The sequence below is a fragment of the Sus scrofa genome, chromosome 16, assembly GCF_000003025.6.
Source record: "Sus scrofa isolate TJ Tabasco breed Duroc chromosome 16, Sscrofa11.1, whole genome shotgun sequence".
NCBI classification, from domain to species: domain Eukaryota; kingdom Metazoa; phylum Chordata; class Mammalia; order Artiodactyla; family Suidae; genus Sus; species Sus scrofa.
Genome location: NC_010458.4, coordinates 43816140 through 43833106, shown reverse-complemented (window position 1 = coordinate 43833106; position 16967 = coordinate 43816140). Strand labels below are relative to the sequence as shown.

Below are 16967 nucleotides of genomic sequence, written 5' to 3'. Positions count from 1 at the left end.
AAACAGAAGTGCTGGCACAATTGACAGGAATGTTGGAAAAAATTTTTAAATGTTGGCATAGGAATTCTTTAAAAATTCTAACTTACTCACATGTGAAATGAAAGTAAAAAAGCATCTGTCCTATTTTATGCACACTGACTAAATAAAAATGAACAATTATATTTAACAAAATATAAAGCTCTTTAAACTAAGGTATTCTGTCTGGCTTTTGGCAATCTTTATGTTATTTGTTCCACTGAATTAAAATATTATGTTTGAGTGCAAGCGTACTTTGAAAGGCAGAAATTATATAGAGAGGAGAACATTCTCTTTTCCAACTTTGATGATCCTAGATGAAATATGAAATTTTTGAGAGACTAAACACTTCTAATATACTTGAGAAGAGAACTTTGGATCTTGGCCTCATCTGTCACTCAGCCCATTTGTTATTGAAATATTTCAAGAAATTTTGGACATGTCTTACCACAGCATCTATTGTTCTGCCCAAGGTGGAAGTATATAGAGTAGGTCTTTAAGGATCACAACCACAGTTTTTCCCCACATTTTATGTTTTTAATTCTACTACCAGATGTGGTTATATTTTCACTCAAAACAAACAAGAAGTTTAGAGTAATGTGAAATTGTTTTGATTCCCCCAGAAATTAGTTTAAATCAGTGTTTAAAGGCCAACAATGACATTTTTAGATTGTTTTGTGAGATGCTTTTATTGTGTCTTGGTGCTGGAAAAAACTTCTGGAGCTCTTATTTGAGTTTTAGTAAAGCTATTTCTATTTTGCCATGTGATTATTTTTTATAGAATGTATTGTTTTTCATGCATCAGTTATTAAAAAGCTCAACACATGGTTTCATAGCTGTGATTGAAACAGTCCACAGTGTGCCTAATTTCCTTTGATCCTTTATGTTGAACAGTTCAGGCCGTGGTACTTGCCTTGATAATGAGCCTCCCAAGCGTGACTTTCTTTATCCAGCTGTGGCCCCAGGTCAGGTGTATGATGCCGATGAACAATGCCGTTTCCAGTATGGAGCAACATCTCGCCAATGTAAATATGGGGTAAGAAGTCTTAATCCTTATGTTCAGTAATTTGTATGTGTTTTTTCATGACACAGTTGTTAGGATGGAATTTGTTGAATGTAGTTTACCTCTGCTAACATCATTAACACAAATATGGCCTTTGACATTAGAAATAATCTATTTCTAAATATTTGAGTAATCCTAAATTAAACAAATTTCAAATGTCTTATGAGAGGTGAAGATAGAATTTTAAAATTTTCTAATGTGTTTCTTTTTAAGTCCTGAGTTTATGATGCCAACTTTTGTCTTTGAAATGTTATGATTTTGAAACCTCCCCACTTCCCTGCCTCTCCTGGTACTCTAATAATTGAGTTAAGGGCATTTTTACTTTGGCTAGGAGCTTTTACTTTAATTTATACTTCAGTATTGAATCATTTCAAGTTGCTTTATCCACTGCCCATGTTCTAATAGAATAACAGAATGGGGACAAGATATTAACCCAAATAGGAAAACTGCTGTGGAAAAAAAAAAAAAAAAAGGGAAGTATCATGATTGACTGTTCTTGCCTTCCTAAAAAGTCTCAGTGTTGGAATTCCCATTGTGGCTCAGTGGAAATGAATCTGACCAGTATCCATGAAGATGCAGGTTCGACCCCTGGCCTCACTCAGCGGGTTAAGGATCTGGTGTTGCTGTGAGCTGTGGTGTAGGTCACAGACACCGCTCAGCTATTGCATTGCTGTGGCTGTGGTGAAGGCCACCTACAGCTCTGATTTGACTTCTAGCCTGGGAACCTCCATAAAGCCACAGGTGTGGCCCTAAAAAGACAAAAAAAAAAGTCTGTGTCTATCTCAGAAAAATATATTAAAAAAAAATCTTTTCCAGTTTTATAGAAAAATATTTCAGGGTCTAAATAATATAGGGAGATGTTCATAGTAGATACACAACATAAGAATGTTGAATGAAAGAATAGGATTTTTAAACGACAAATTGTCAAAAATATTCAGAAGCATTCCCATTGTGGCTCAGTGAATTAAGAATCTGACTAGTATCTATGAGGCTGTGGGTTCAATCCGTGGCCTCACTCAGCGGGTTAATAATATAGAATTGCTGTAAGCTGTGACATTGGTGATGGAGCTCAGTCTGGCATTGCTGTGGTTGGTGCAGGCAGCAGCTGTAACTCTAATTCGACCCCTAGGCTGGGAACTTCCATATGCTGTAGGTAGGGCCCTAAAAAGAGGGAAAAAAAGAGAAAAAAAATCCTGATAAGGCCTGGTTCCTATTTTTATGCAAACAGTGTGTTTAAAAATCCCTTTTGAAAATTAATAACAACAAAAGGAATTAAGTTTTAATGTAGTTGAGACTAAACATTTTATGCACTGTGCGATACCAGTTACTCCTCTTGGGTGCTTTACAAAGGAAACTGAGTTTTTAAATATCCCTTGAGTGACAAGTATATTATTATTTCTGGTAGGCTTTCACATTTTGTGCACTAGATTTAAAGATTGTATGCAACTATCTGAATATCTAGACCTTGAGTAAAAGTTTGGTATTTATCTCTCTGTCTATTTTTGTTTCTGTATGGTTTTAGTTTCTTTTTTTCCTTGGGTTGATTTTTCCCTCAGAAGAAGTCAGTCAAACTATAATCACAGTCTTTATATATACGTATAGCTTTAGTAGGCTGGAATTCCTGATCAAATGAAATTACAAATTTTCTGTTAGATTATTCTTATCTGTGGTCTCTCATTTTTTTGTTAGCAAGTAGAAAAATTAATCTACATATAGAGCTATATATTACTAACAGAGTTCTTGGGTCATAACAGATTCTTTACAACCACTTTCACCTCTTAAACTTATGCCTAAAAAATTGAGTTTATACTATTGATGACACCCATACACACACCAAAACATACCTGTTTTGTCTGAATTATCTCTAAGGTTTTAAATGATTTTAAACGCTACTTTAGAAGATGGTAGTGGCTTTAAAAGTGAGAGTGCAGTCAGGTAAACAAGTCATGTTTCAGTTGGTATCTGAGGGGAAAAACCAACCAACCCTGATTCAGATACCTATCTGAGTGTAGCATCCTGAGACGAATGCCAAACACAAGTGCTGGAGGTTTAGAAGAGCACTGTAGCCTTTTAATGAAGAGATACTTCTGGTGTTGAGGCATCTACAGAATGATTCATAACTGGAGCAGTGGTCAGCTTTCCATCTCTTCACTTGGCCATTATGTGGTCATTGTAGGGATTATCAGTGATTACATTGATAGTTATGAAAGATCTTGCCTAAATTCTTCTATGTTCATTAATATACATTTTAGATATATTTGGCCAGTGGAACAGAATAGAGACCCAGAAGTGAACTTATGCATACATGATCTTCCATATGTCACAGGTGCAGCCATTAAAAAAAAAAAACAAACCACTCAAAGTGAATTAAAGACTTATGTAAGATCCAAAATTGTAAACCCTCTAGAAGAAAATATAGGAAAAAAACCTTCTTGATTTTGGTCTTGGCAATGATTTCTTAGATATGACATTAAAGGCACAAGCAACCAAAGCAAATGTAGACAAGCGGAATTTCATTGAAATGAAAAGCTCTGCACAGCAGAAGAGCAGTCAACAACATGAAAGGGCAATTTATGGAATTAAGAGAAGTTACTTGCAAACCATACACCTTATAATGGCTTAATGTCCAAAATACATGACGGAGTTCGTTCCCATTGTGGCGCAGTGGAAATGAATCTGACTAGTAACCAAGAGTTGTGGGTTTGAACTCTGGCCTCACTCAGTGGGTTGAGGATTGGCATTGTGGGGAGCTGTGGTATAGGTCACAGATGCAGCTCGGATCCTGCGTTGCTGTGGCTGTGATGTAGGCTGGCAGCTGTAGCTCTGACTCAACCCCTCACCTGGAAACTTCCATATGCTGTCTGCTGTCCATTAACTATTACCTTTGATCTCAAATTGACCACCAATAGATTTTACTCAGCCACTTTTTAGAGGTGAAAGCAGTTACTTGTTATCATAAGCCTCAGAAAGCTGAAGAGTATGACAAGCATACAAAGTGTTTTCATTTACCTAGCACATAGCAGACATTCAATAATTATTTCCCTTTCCTCTGAATATCTCTGTCATCCATGACACCATTCCTATGTAGCTGATTTGCTAGTGGTGGTTTAGGAGAATCTGAGCCATCTGTACTTTGCGAGCATATTAAGATACTCTAAGGGACTCATTCTCATCCTTCAGTTTCAGCTCACGTGTGGTTTCTCTTAAGACAGACTTTCTGTCTGATCCATCTACATGCAAAGGCTTCTGTCAGTAACTTACCTTTATGCTACCAGTTAAAGCATAAAGGAAATTATTCTTTTTATTTTCTTCATAGCACTTATTACAATCCATAAACATTTTGCTTATTCAATTTCTGATTAATTAGTTAAACGTATCTAGGTAAGGCCTTCCCTAACAACCTTATCTAAAGTTGCACATGTACATGTGCACACATGTATACAAACACACTCACTTCCTGTTATTTTTCCTTGCTTTATTTTTCTCCTTACCATTTATTATTTTCTAACATACTATATATTTGCTTATTCATTTTGCTTAATGTCTGCTTTCCCTGTTAGAATCTATTTTCCTTGAGGCAGAAATTTTGCCTGTTTCTTTCATTGCTCTATCTCTAACACTTAAAACAGTGCCTGGCTCATACTAGGTGCTCAATAAATATTTGCTGAATGAGTGAACTGATAATTATGAGAATGTAAGTTCCATGAGAACAAGAATTCTACCTATTTGTTCATGGCAATTTGTAAAGTGAGTAGCACAATACCTGCCTCATAATAGGAACTTGGGAAATATTTCATGAGTAAATGAACAAAAAAATTATCTGGAAAAGAGATAGTGGAGACAAACCTTTGTGAAGACCCTGAGGATATGTATTTGAAAAACTAAGAGAAGGCCAGTGTGGCTGAAACTCTCAAGGCAAGCATCAAATACATGAGGCAGGAAAAGAGTAGGATCCAAATCAGTCTATGCTTTTAGGGTATGTTAAGAATTTTAGCTTTTTGTCTTAAGAGTAATGGGAAACTACTAAAGGACTTTTAATGAATGAGACCAAGAGAACTTACTGATGTGCAGAAAATCATGGAACTTCAAAGACACATTATCTTAGGAAAAATTTAGTTTTATAATCTTGGAAAACCGTATTGGAAAACTGAAGACTTTTTTTATATTGATCTGTGTCCTTTTCTTTCTCTTTTTCTGTTCCCTGACCCCCAAACCCACCCTAAAAAGAATACTAAAGCAACTCTGCCACTGATAATTCTCCCTTATGGTAATGCCCTTTGCTTTTCTAGGTAATTCACAATTTACTCTTTTTATATTGGAGGGTGCTGCTCCATAATTTTGAGATCAAATGAGTGGAGATGTTTATGTATAGAAGTGTGTGGGATCCATAATTTTGATTGCAGAATCTGGGAGTTCCCATTGTGGCTCTGCAGGTTGGGAACCTGACATAGTGTCTGTGAGGATGGAGGTTCGATCCCACGCCTCACTCGGTGGGTTAGGTATCCTGTGTTGCCATAAGCTGAAGCATAGGTTGCAGATGTGGCTTAGATCCAGTGTGGTGAGGGCCTCAGCTGCAGCTCTAATTGCACCCCTAGCCCAGTAACTTCCATAAGCTACAGGTTCAGCCATAAAAAGAAGCAAAATGAAACAAAGATTTGCAGAATCTCAGTGTATTGTGGTGGAACCAGAACACAGAAAAAGAAAATATGCCATACCTTTGGAAACTTGAAGACTTCTCATTCATTTTTAATCTTTCCAGGGGAAATGTATTTGTGGAAGGGATATATATATATATATCCCTTCCACAAATACATATATATATATACAAATATATAAATAAATATATATATATAAACAAATATATAAATACAAATACATATATATATATTATATATATTTTTTTTTTGTCTTTTTGCTATTTCTTGGGCTGCTCCCGCGGCATATGGAGGTTCCCAGGCTAGGGGTCGAATCCGAGCTGTAGCCACTGGCCTACGCCAGAGCCACAGCAACGCGGGATCCAAGCCACGTCTGCAACCTACACCACAGCTCACGGCAACGCCGGATCGTTAACCCACTGAGCAAGGGCAGGGACCGAACCCGCAACCTCATGGTTCCCAGTCGGATTCGTTAACCACTGCGCCACGACAGGAACTCCAATATATTTTCTTACTTATAGATTGTTAAACTTTTTAATGTTTCTCTTTTGCATACCTTAATTAAATGACTAATGATAGAATAATCTATAAATTGGTAAAGTGTACCACATTAGCTTCACACTTTTAAGTTATGAGAAATTTTTAAGATCTAATAGTAGATATGAAAGATCAAAGGAAATATGTTTGTATATAAAATTGGATTTAATAATTGTACTAGAAAATATGGCCTTTCTCTATATATTCAGTCAACTGTGCTGAAGTCTGAATACTTCATTACCTAAGGAAATCTACCCAGTAGGCCAATTTATTATCATAAGGTTGTTTGGTAAGCATAGAATTAAAATACAGGACTGTATAAATTGTTTTTATTAACATGTCAATTAATAACTATAATAAGCATGCCATCACGCTATGTCTGCCTGAAGTATAGCTCTTTGCAGTTCTAGTAACCTGCTAGAGATAAGGTATTTGAGTTCTCAGAGTATTATCCCCCTGGAGTGTACTTAATAAAGACGGACCTATTTTATCTCTTAGACTCTTTGTTATTAATGTTTTCATGCTTACTCCCTTTTGTTTATTATTTTATCACTACCATTTAGCTAAGATTCAAGTCATTTTTGCTTTCTCATTAAGAATCATTGCAATAAAAAATACTTTATTAGTCTTTTTAGGGTACTGTTTGCTACTTAACCTAATTTTTTAAGAGATGCAGATAACTTGGGAGAGGGTAATAGTGAAATACTTAGAAGTACATATAAGGGAAGTTTAAAGAAATTGAGTTTGAGTAGCCTGTAAAAAGAAAGCTAAATTTTGGCTTCAAAATCACATTCAGGCTTAGGAACATTTATTATAGTTTGATTGCTGGTAACAAATTGTTCTCCTTCCCTACCAAGAGCATAAAAAAAACATCGTGGCCTTAATTTTTACAGCTGGAAGGTTGTAGATTAGGTAGTAGGAAGAATTTCAAGTTATTAAATACTGGAATTTTGTACAGAGGGAGATTAGAATCACTTTCCTTGAAGATTTTAAGGTAGTATAAGTATTCTGCCATATGGCTTGATGTGAGCTTAGGGAATAAAAGGCATGGCATGCAACACCTCAATATTCTTTTGGAGTCCAAATATGTTTATTTATCAGGCATATACTTGACAATAAGTTGATTTAATTTTTATTTTTCCTCAAATATTAAGCCAAAATCATAGGTTCATAACCACTTGTATTCTTTTTTTTTTTTTTGTCTTTTTTTGTGATTTCTTGGGCCGCATCTGCAATCTACACCACAGCTCATGGCAACGCCAGATCCTTAACCCACAGAGCAAGGCCAGGGATCAAACCCACAACCTCATAGTTTCTAGTTGGATTCATTAACCACTGCGCCACGACGGGAACTCCACCACTTGTATTCTTAGAGATCATTAGTTTTTACTCTGGGTTTACTTCTGAAAAGTATTTTTTAAACCATTTAATAATTTTAACCCCTTCAAATTGATAATTAATTATTTAATCTGAATTTCTAGATTAATTTTTTGTTTATATGTGTATTTAATGTATATTTAAAATACATAATGAAATACACCCTTGTGTGTATGTGTGTATATATATACTTTTTTTTTTTTTTTTTTTTGCCTTTTTAGGATCTCTTGCACTTAAATTACCCGTGTAACAGGATTAACCTATTTAAAGCTGAAATAAAGGTGCATTATTCTCTTTCTTCAGATGGCTACTAAACACCTGGAGCCAGGCCATGGGGTCACCATATGTTGGTTTTCAATTTTCCTTTGTATTATACAATGATGAGTAACCTTTTTAATCACAGATGCTCCTTCTTGACCTCTTCAGTGCTCTGCTCTCTCCCTTGGCTGTCAGGATCCTTTATTGCAAACAGCTGTTGAGAGATGTTACCGATAGGATAATGAGGACAAAGAGAATGTTTCATATCCAGAACCAAGGACCCTAGATGACAGAGTTTAGGGTTTCTCAAGGGTGGAAAATTTGTATCTCTTTATCTGTCTTTACCATTGTTTAAAAAATTAAAAAAAAAAAAACCATCAAGTGATAAAAATTCCATTTTGTCTCCATGTACTGTCTTCCTAAATGATATAATAATTATAAAATGCCTTGCACTTTTATAGTATCCCTTTCCCCCTTATGTGAGCTCATTTAACAGCAATATTACTTGAAAAGCATGGAAACATTAGAAAAAATAATTTGTTTCTTTTATTGTACTGAAACGGTCTTTGACTGTAAACTAATCAACTATTCTATTCTGATCAAAGGAGCCCAAGATCAGTTCTTTACAAAGTTATTTTCTGAATATCAAGTAAATTATTTTACATTAGATAATTACTTTAAAATCCCACTCTATATATTATTATGATTTATACTTGCTAATATTTTTATTGTTATTAATGTTTGAAAACAGTGCCATTCATTTGAAAAATCAAATAGACTATAAAATCTGGGAGGTTATATTAAAACTTTAAATAGGTGAAAATATTTTAAATGTCTTTTGTAAGACCATGGAATACTTTTCAGGAGTAGGTTAACATTATCTTTAAGTGGTGATGTTACATTCAGAAGTTATAATAATAATAATGTAAAAATTGGTGCCTAAGCTCATGTATTGAATGAATATGTTTATGAACTAGTACATGATAGTCTTGATTTATATATCTTCCTTTAAGATACAGATAATGGGTAGAAGGCTATTATGAACATTTGGTGAGATTTTGTATTACATTAAAATACAAGAAAACATTTACTAATCAGCTTTATTGGCCAATGACTTTTTTCAGTTTTGATGCATTTAAGGAAATGGAAAAGTAGCTTAATTGTGTGGCAGTATTTGGGGCATTATATCAGACATCTGATTCAAATTTAGATATAGTTAGGAATGAAGAAAATTGCTGTCTTTATGAACCTAAATATCCTCACACTTTCTAAGAAGACTGTTGTGATGATTAAATGAGATATGAATGTGAAGATGCCTGGGGAAGTAACTAACAGTGTACCCTGAAAAAACATTAGTTCCTTTTTCTCCTGCCAACAACATTGCTGCTAAGAAGTCATTAACTGTTAAGTGTATGCTGGAGTATCTCCAACGATGGGAGATTGAGCTTTACTTTATGATTGTTCAGCTCTGACTTTTGGAAGATTTTTCTATTCATTGAACTGAAATCTGCACACTCCTACCTTTTCTAACTTTTTCAGTTTTATTGAGAAATAATTGAGACATATATCAGTGTATAAGTTTAAGGTATATAACATGATGGTTTGATTTACATATATGGTGAAATAATGAATACATTCGGTTTAGTTAACATCTATGATCTCATATAGATATAGTAAAAAGAAAAAAGTTCTCCTGGTGAGAGCTCTTAGGATCTATCTTTTAACGATTTGCAGATGCCCCCACCCCTTGCTTTTACCTGTTAATTGAACTGAGTTTTTATGAAAGTGGTTTCTGTTGGAGACAAATACCCTCAAACATCTGACCTACATCTCTAGAAAGGAAACATCACAAGCCACAGAGTTTAAGCCCATCAAGGTACAACTGATTGGCACACTGAGAACAAATGCCAGCAGAGATTTATTTAATAGCACAAATATTTAGCTAGTACTGTTGACATTTTTGTTTTCTGGCTACAAAGTTACATAGGTTTTGAGTGGTCTTCTCTAACACTATTTTTTTTAATATACCCTGTTTTTACATAAATGATTTTGGTTTTTTGGTTTTTAAATCTTTTAATTTTTTGACCACACCCATGGCATGTGGCAGTTCCCGGGCCAGGGAATGAACCCAAGCCATGGCAGCAACTGTTATCATTGCAGTGACTATGCCAGATCCCCAACCTGCTTCACCACAAGGGAACTGGTCATAAGTGATTTTGAATAATGCAGGGTTTCCCACAGAATGCATTTATCACCTTTCAGTAGAAAGCTTGTATGTATCAGAACCAAAAGAGAGAGAAGGAGTGTGCCATAAATGAAGGGGAGTTTTAGTTCAAGTGGTAATCTGAGCTGATATTGTCCATGTTAAGATAGGAGACATCACCTTGGGCATGAACTAGGGACCTGGAATGGAGACCCTTTCATAAAGCCATAACTTTAGGAGAGTCATCTTTCTGTGTTAAAAGAACTAAATGGAAGTGACAAGTAAGCTTATCTGCCCTTTGCTCTGTGTGGGGAAAAATAGTTCCCTTGAGAAATTGAAGCCTTAGACTCGTAATAAGAACATTAGAACAGAGTAAGATTTTATACAGTCTACGTACATGGTGCTGACCAATTAAATCAACATGAGAACTGTGACATCTTGGAATGTATGACTGATAGAAACAAATATATGAGACTACACTTCTACAATTCTGGAGGAAATAATATTTACTTAAGATGAGCCTGAATACCAAACAACAGAAGTCAACATGCAGAAAGAATAGTACCCTAAGAAAAAAAGATATGGAAAATTGAAGAGATTAAGAAACATGGTGGTTAGAATGAGAAGGTCCAATATAGGTAGAATAGGAGTTCCAAAAGAAATAATGGATAAAAGGTATATTAAGAGATAATGGCTAATAATTTTTCCAAATCAAAATAAGATACAAACCCTCAATGCATAAATCACAATTAGATAAATGAAAAGAATACCTAGATACAGTAGTGAAACTGCACTAAAACAAAGACAAAGAGAATGCTTGAAAGCAACTAGAAAGACTATCACAAAGAAAAAATTAGAATGACCAGTGACTTTTCATCAGCCTCTGTAGAGTCTGGATACCAGTGAACTTAACACCTTCAAATGCTGAAATAAGATCAATATAAGCCTAGAATTCTATATTCTACCAAAGTATCTTTTTAAAAATGAAGGTAAAATAAATATATTTTCAGACAAATAAAAATGAGTCCCTTGCTAAATTAACTACTAAAGAACATATGGCAGGACGAAAGAAATTGAATTCAGAAGGTGGTGATAGGATATAAGAAGCACTTGGTTATCAAATTTTGATCAGTTCATGGTTCACAAATTTTTAGATTTTTATAGACTCGGAAAATTTCTCTCCAAAAATTAAAGAACCAAATTAGGTGCCAACTTTTACATTTTCCAAATAGGGACATTTTGTAAAGCTTGCCATAAACATACACACTCTCAGAAATTTTAGAGTCTTTTGTGAAACTGAGAAACTAAAAATAATAATATTTAAGTAATAAGTTCATTGAAATAAAAAATTTAATTTCATGAAAAAAATCTAACCACACTGACATCATTCTTCTAATGTCACCACAGAATATTAAAACCTTTATCACAGAGCATTACCAATCCATGGCATTTGGGCTACATGTCTAATTATACCCTACCTTCTCCCTGGTTCCTATAAATTCTAAGCAATTGTGGTATTTTTATCATAGAATTAACCTACTGCTTTTTTTTTTTCAGTTTAAACTTCATTTATTCAGCTTTCCGTGACCACCTAATTCAGAGTCTTTATCACATTACCCTGCTTTATTTTTTTAATTTAATTAATTCTTTTGTATTTACAGTTGTACAACTATAATCACAACCTAATTTTATAAGGTTTCCACACCAAATTCCCAGCCCACGCCCCCCACCAAACCTGTCTCCTTGAGTAACCATAAGTTTTTTAAAGTCTATGAGTCAGTTTCTGTTCTGCAAATAAATTCATTGTATCCTTTTTGTATATTCCACATATAAGTGATAGCATATGATGTTTGTCTCTCATTATCTGACTAACTTCACTTAGCATGATAATTTCTAGGTCCATACATGATGCTGCAAATGCCATTATTCCATTCCTTTTTATGGCTAAGTAATATTCCATTGTGTATATGTACCACATCTTCTTTATCCATTCCTCTGTCGATGGACATTTACGTTGTTTCCATGTCTTAGCTGTTATATATAGTGTAGCAATGAACTCTGGGGTACATGTATCTTTTTGAGTCATGGTTTTCTCTGAATAGATGCCCAGGAGTGGGATTACTGGATCAAGTGGGAATTCTATTTTTAGTTTTTTGCAGAATCACCATACTGTTTTCCAAAGTGGTCACACCAATTTACATTCCCACCAACAGTGTAAGAGGATTCCCTTTTCTCCACACCCTCTCCAGCATTTATTGTTTATAGACTTTTTGATGATGGCCATTCTGGCTGGTGTAAGGTGGCTCATTGTAGTTTTGATTTACGTTTCTCTGAAATTTGTGATGTTGAACATCTTTTCATGTGTATCTGGGCCATCTGTATGTCTTTTTTTCGAAAATTGTCTGTTTAGATATTCTGCCCATGTTTTGATTGGGTTTCTTGCTTTTTTTGTTGAGTTGTATAAAGTGTTTTTATATTTTGGAGATTAAGTCTTTGTTGGTTGCATCATTTGCAAAGATTTACTCCCATTCTGTGGGTTATCTTAACTTTTCTTTTTTTTTTTCAATTGTTATTTCCCCGATACAATTTTTTTTCTACTGTACAGCATGGTGACCCAATTACACATACATGTATACATTCTTTTTTCTCCCATTATCCTGCTCCATCATAAGTGACTAGAAATAGTACTCAGTGCTACACAGCAGGATCTCATTCCTAATCCACTCCAAAAGCAATAGTTTGCATCTATTAACCCCAAGCTCCCAATCCATCCCACTCACTCTCCCTTCCCCTTGGCAACCACAATATTCTCCAAGTCCATGATTTTCTTTTTTGTGGAAAGGTTCATTGTGCTGTATGTTAGATTCCAGATATAAGTGATATTATATGGTATTTGTCTTTTTCTTTCTGACTTACTTCACTCAGTATGGGAGTCTCTAGTTCCACCCATGTTGCAGCAAATGGCATTATTTTGTTCTTTTCTATGGCTTAGTAGTATTCCATTGTGTGTATATACCACATCTTCCTAATCCAATTGTCTGTCAATGGACATTTGGGTTGTTTCAATGTCTTGGCTATTGTGAATAGTGCTGCAGTGGACATGCAGGTGTGTGTCTTTTTTAAGGAAAGTTTTGTCCAGATATATGCCCAAGCGTGGGATTGCTGGGTCATAAGGTAATTCTATGTATAGTTTTCTAAAGTACCTCCATACTGTTCTCCACAGTGGTTGTACCAGCTTACATTCCCACCAACAGTGCAGGAGAGTTCCCTTTTCTCCACACCCACTCTGGCATTTGTTATTTGTGGGCTAATTAATGATGGCCATTCTGACTGGTGTGAGGTGGTATCTTGTGGTAGTTTTGATTTTCATTTCTGCAGTAATCAGGGATGTTGAGCATTTTTTCATGTGCTTGTTGCCCATCTGTGTATCTTCCTTGGAGAAATGTCTATTCAGGTCTTTTGCCCATTTTTCCATTGGGTTGTTGTCCTGTTTGCTGTTGAGTTGTATAAGTTGCTTATATATTTTAGAGATTAAGCCCTTGTCAGTTGCATCATTTGAAACTGTTTTCTCCCATTTTGTAAGTTGTCTTTTTGTTTTCTTTTGGGTTTCCTTTGCTGTGCAAAAGCTTTTCAGTTTGATTAGGTCCCATTGGTTTATTTTTGCTTTTATTTCTGTTGCCTTGGAAGACTTACCTAAGAAAACATTTGTATGGTTGATGTCAGAGAATGTTTTGTCTATGTTCTCTTCCAGGAGTTTTATGGCATCTTGTCTTATGTTTAAGTCTGTCAGCCATTTTGAGTTTATTTTTGTGCATGGTGTGAGGGTGTGTCCCAGTTTCACTGATTTACATGCAGCTGTCCAGGTTTCCGAGCAATACTTGCTGAAAAGACTATCTCTTTCCCATTTTATGTTCTTGCCTCCTTTGTCAAAGGTTAATTGACCATAGATGTCTGGGTTTATTTCTGGGTTCTCTATTCTGTTCCATTGGTCTGTATGTCTGTTTTGGTACCAGTACCAGTACCACTCTCTTGATTCCAGTGGCTTTGTAACATTGCCTGAATCCTGCTTGGATTTTGTTCCTTAGAATTGCTTTGGCAGTTCTGGGTCTTTTGTGGTTCCGTATAAATTTTTGGACTATTTGTTCTAGTTCTGTGAAAAATGTCATGGGTAATTTCATAGGAATTGTATTGAATCCATAGATTGCTTTGGGTAGTAGGACCATTTTTATGCTATTAATTCTTCCAACCCAGGAGCATGGAGTATCTTTTCATTTCTTTACATCTTCTTTAATTTCCTTGATTAATGTTTTATAGTTCTCAGCATAAGTCTGTTACTTCCTTGGTCAGGTGTATTCCCTGGCATTTGATTTTTTGAGGGGGTGCATTTTTAAACAGTATCGTATTTTTGTATTCCTTTTCTAATATTTCATTGTTAGTATACAGAAATGCTACTGATTTCTGAATGTTAATCTTATATCCTGCTACTTTGCTGAATTTCTTGTTCAGTCCAAGTAGTTTTTGGGTTGAATCCTTAGGATTTTCTATATATAGTATAATGGCATGTGCATACAGTGACAGTTTTGCCTCTTCTCTTACTATTTTATTTCTTTTGTTTGTCTGATTGCTGTGGCTAGGACCTCCAGTACTATGTTGAATACCAGTGGTGAGAGTGGGCATCCTTGTCTTGTTCCAGATTTTAGTGGTAATGCTTTTAGCTTTCCTCCATTGAATATTATATTTGCTGTGGGTTTGTCTTTAATGGCTTTAATTATGTTAAGGTATGTTCCCTCTATACCTGCTTTGGTGAGAGTTTTTATCATGAATGGATGTTGGACTTTGTCAAGTGCTTTCTCTGCATCTATTGAGAAACAAGGTTTAAAATGGCAATAAGTACATATCTGTCAAAAATCACCTTAAATGTCGATGGACTGAATACTCGAATCAAAAGACACAGAGTGGCAGATTGGATAAAAAAAGCAAAAACCTTTAATCTGCTGTCTATAAGAAACTCACCTTAGGGCAACGGACACATATAGATTGAAAGTGAGGGGATGGAAAAAGATATATCATGCCAGTGGACAAGACAGGAAATCAGGAGTTTTAATACTCATATCAGACAAAATAGACATTAAAATAAAGGCCATAAAGAAAGACAAAGAAGGACACTATGTAATGGCTAAAGGATCCATTCAAGTAGAGGATATTACAATCGTCGATATATATACCACTAATATAGGAGCACCCAGATACCTCCAACAAATACTAATGGACATAAAAGGAGAAATAGATGGGAATACAATCATAGTAGGAGACTTTAACATTCCACTCACATCAATGGACAGATCCTCTAGACAGAAAATCAATGAGGCAACAGAGATCATAAAGGACACAGTAGAAAAGTTAGACTTAATCGACATTTTCAGGACATTACATCCAAAAAAATCAGACTATACATTCTTCTCAAGTGCACATGGAACATTCTCAAGAATTGATCACATACTGGGGCACAAAGCTAACCTCAACAAATTTAAGAGTATAAAATTATTTCAAGTATCTTCTCTGACCGCAATGGCATGAAACTAGAAATCAACCACAGGAAAAGAAACGACAAAAAACTGACTACATGGAGACTAAACAACATGATACTAAAAAAACAATGGGTCAATGAGGAAATCAAGAAAGAAATTAAAAAATACCTCAAGATAAATCATAATGAAGACACAACCACTCAGAATCAATGGGATGCAGCAAAAGCAGTGCTCATAGGGAAATTCATAGCAATACAGGCCTTCCTCAAAAAAGAAGAAACATCTCAAATCAACAACTTAACTCACCACCTAAATTAATTAGAAAAAGAAGAATAAACAAAACCTAAAGTCAGCAGAAGGAAGGAAATCATAAAGATCAAAGAGGAAATCAATAAAATAAAGATTTGAAAAACAATAGAAAAATCAATCAAACCAAGAGCTGGTTCTTTGAAAAGGTTAACAAAATTGACAAACCTCTGGCCAGACTCACCAAGAAATGGTGAGGAAATAAGAAATGAAAAGGCAGAAGTCACAACAGATAATACAGAAATACAGAAAACTATGAGAGAATACTATGAACAATTCTGTGCTAACAAATTTGACAACCTAGAGGAAATGGACAACTTTTTAGAGACTTACAGCCTGCCAAAACAGAATTGAGAAGAAATAGATCAACTGAACAGACCGATCACTAGAAGTGAAATTGAATATGTCATAAAAACACTCCCTACAAATTAAAGTCCAGGACCAGATGGCTTCAGAGGTGAATTCTACCAAACATACAAAGAAGAACTTATACCCCTCCACCTTAAACTTTTCCAAAGGAGATGGAGAAGGAAAACTCCCAAAGACATTCTATGATGCCACCATCACCCTAATTCCAAAATCAGACAAAGATACCACCAAAATAGAAAACTATAGGCCAATATCTTTGATGAATATAGATGCAAAAATTCTGAACAAAATTTTAGCCAACCGGATCCAACAACATATCAAAAAGATCATACACCACGACCAGGTGGGATTCATCCCAGGTTCACAAGAATGGTTCAACATATGCAAATCAATCAATGTCATACACCACATTAACAAAAGTCAAAAACCACATGATCGTCTCAATAGATGCAGAGAAAGCATTTTCTTTTTTTCAAATGGTTTCCTTTGTTGTGTGAAAGCTTTTGAATTTAATTAGGTTCCTTTGATTTATTTTTGTCTTTATTCTAGGAGGTGGATCAAACAAAACGTTGCTGTGATTTTTGTCAAAGAGCATTGTGCCTATGTTTTCCTCTAGGAGGTTTATAGTATCTGACCTTACATTTAGATCTTTAATC

General features: G+C 35.0%; 1 protein-coding gene across 1 annotated transcript in view; it reads left to right on the top strand.

Moving 5' to 3' along the window:
- ADAMTS6 (ADAM metallopeptidase with thrombospondin type 1 motif 6) overlaps positions 1–16967 on the top strand; it is a 308302-nt gene that overhangs the window by 177714 nt on the left and 113621 nt on the right. Inside the window, exon 10 of the mRNA XM_021076778.1 lies at positions 910–1051. Coding sequence (XP_020932437.1) covers positions 910–1051 — 142 coding nt within the window. The remainder of the gene's footprint in view (positions 1–909; positions 1052–16967) is intronic.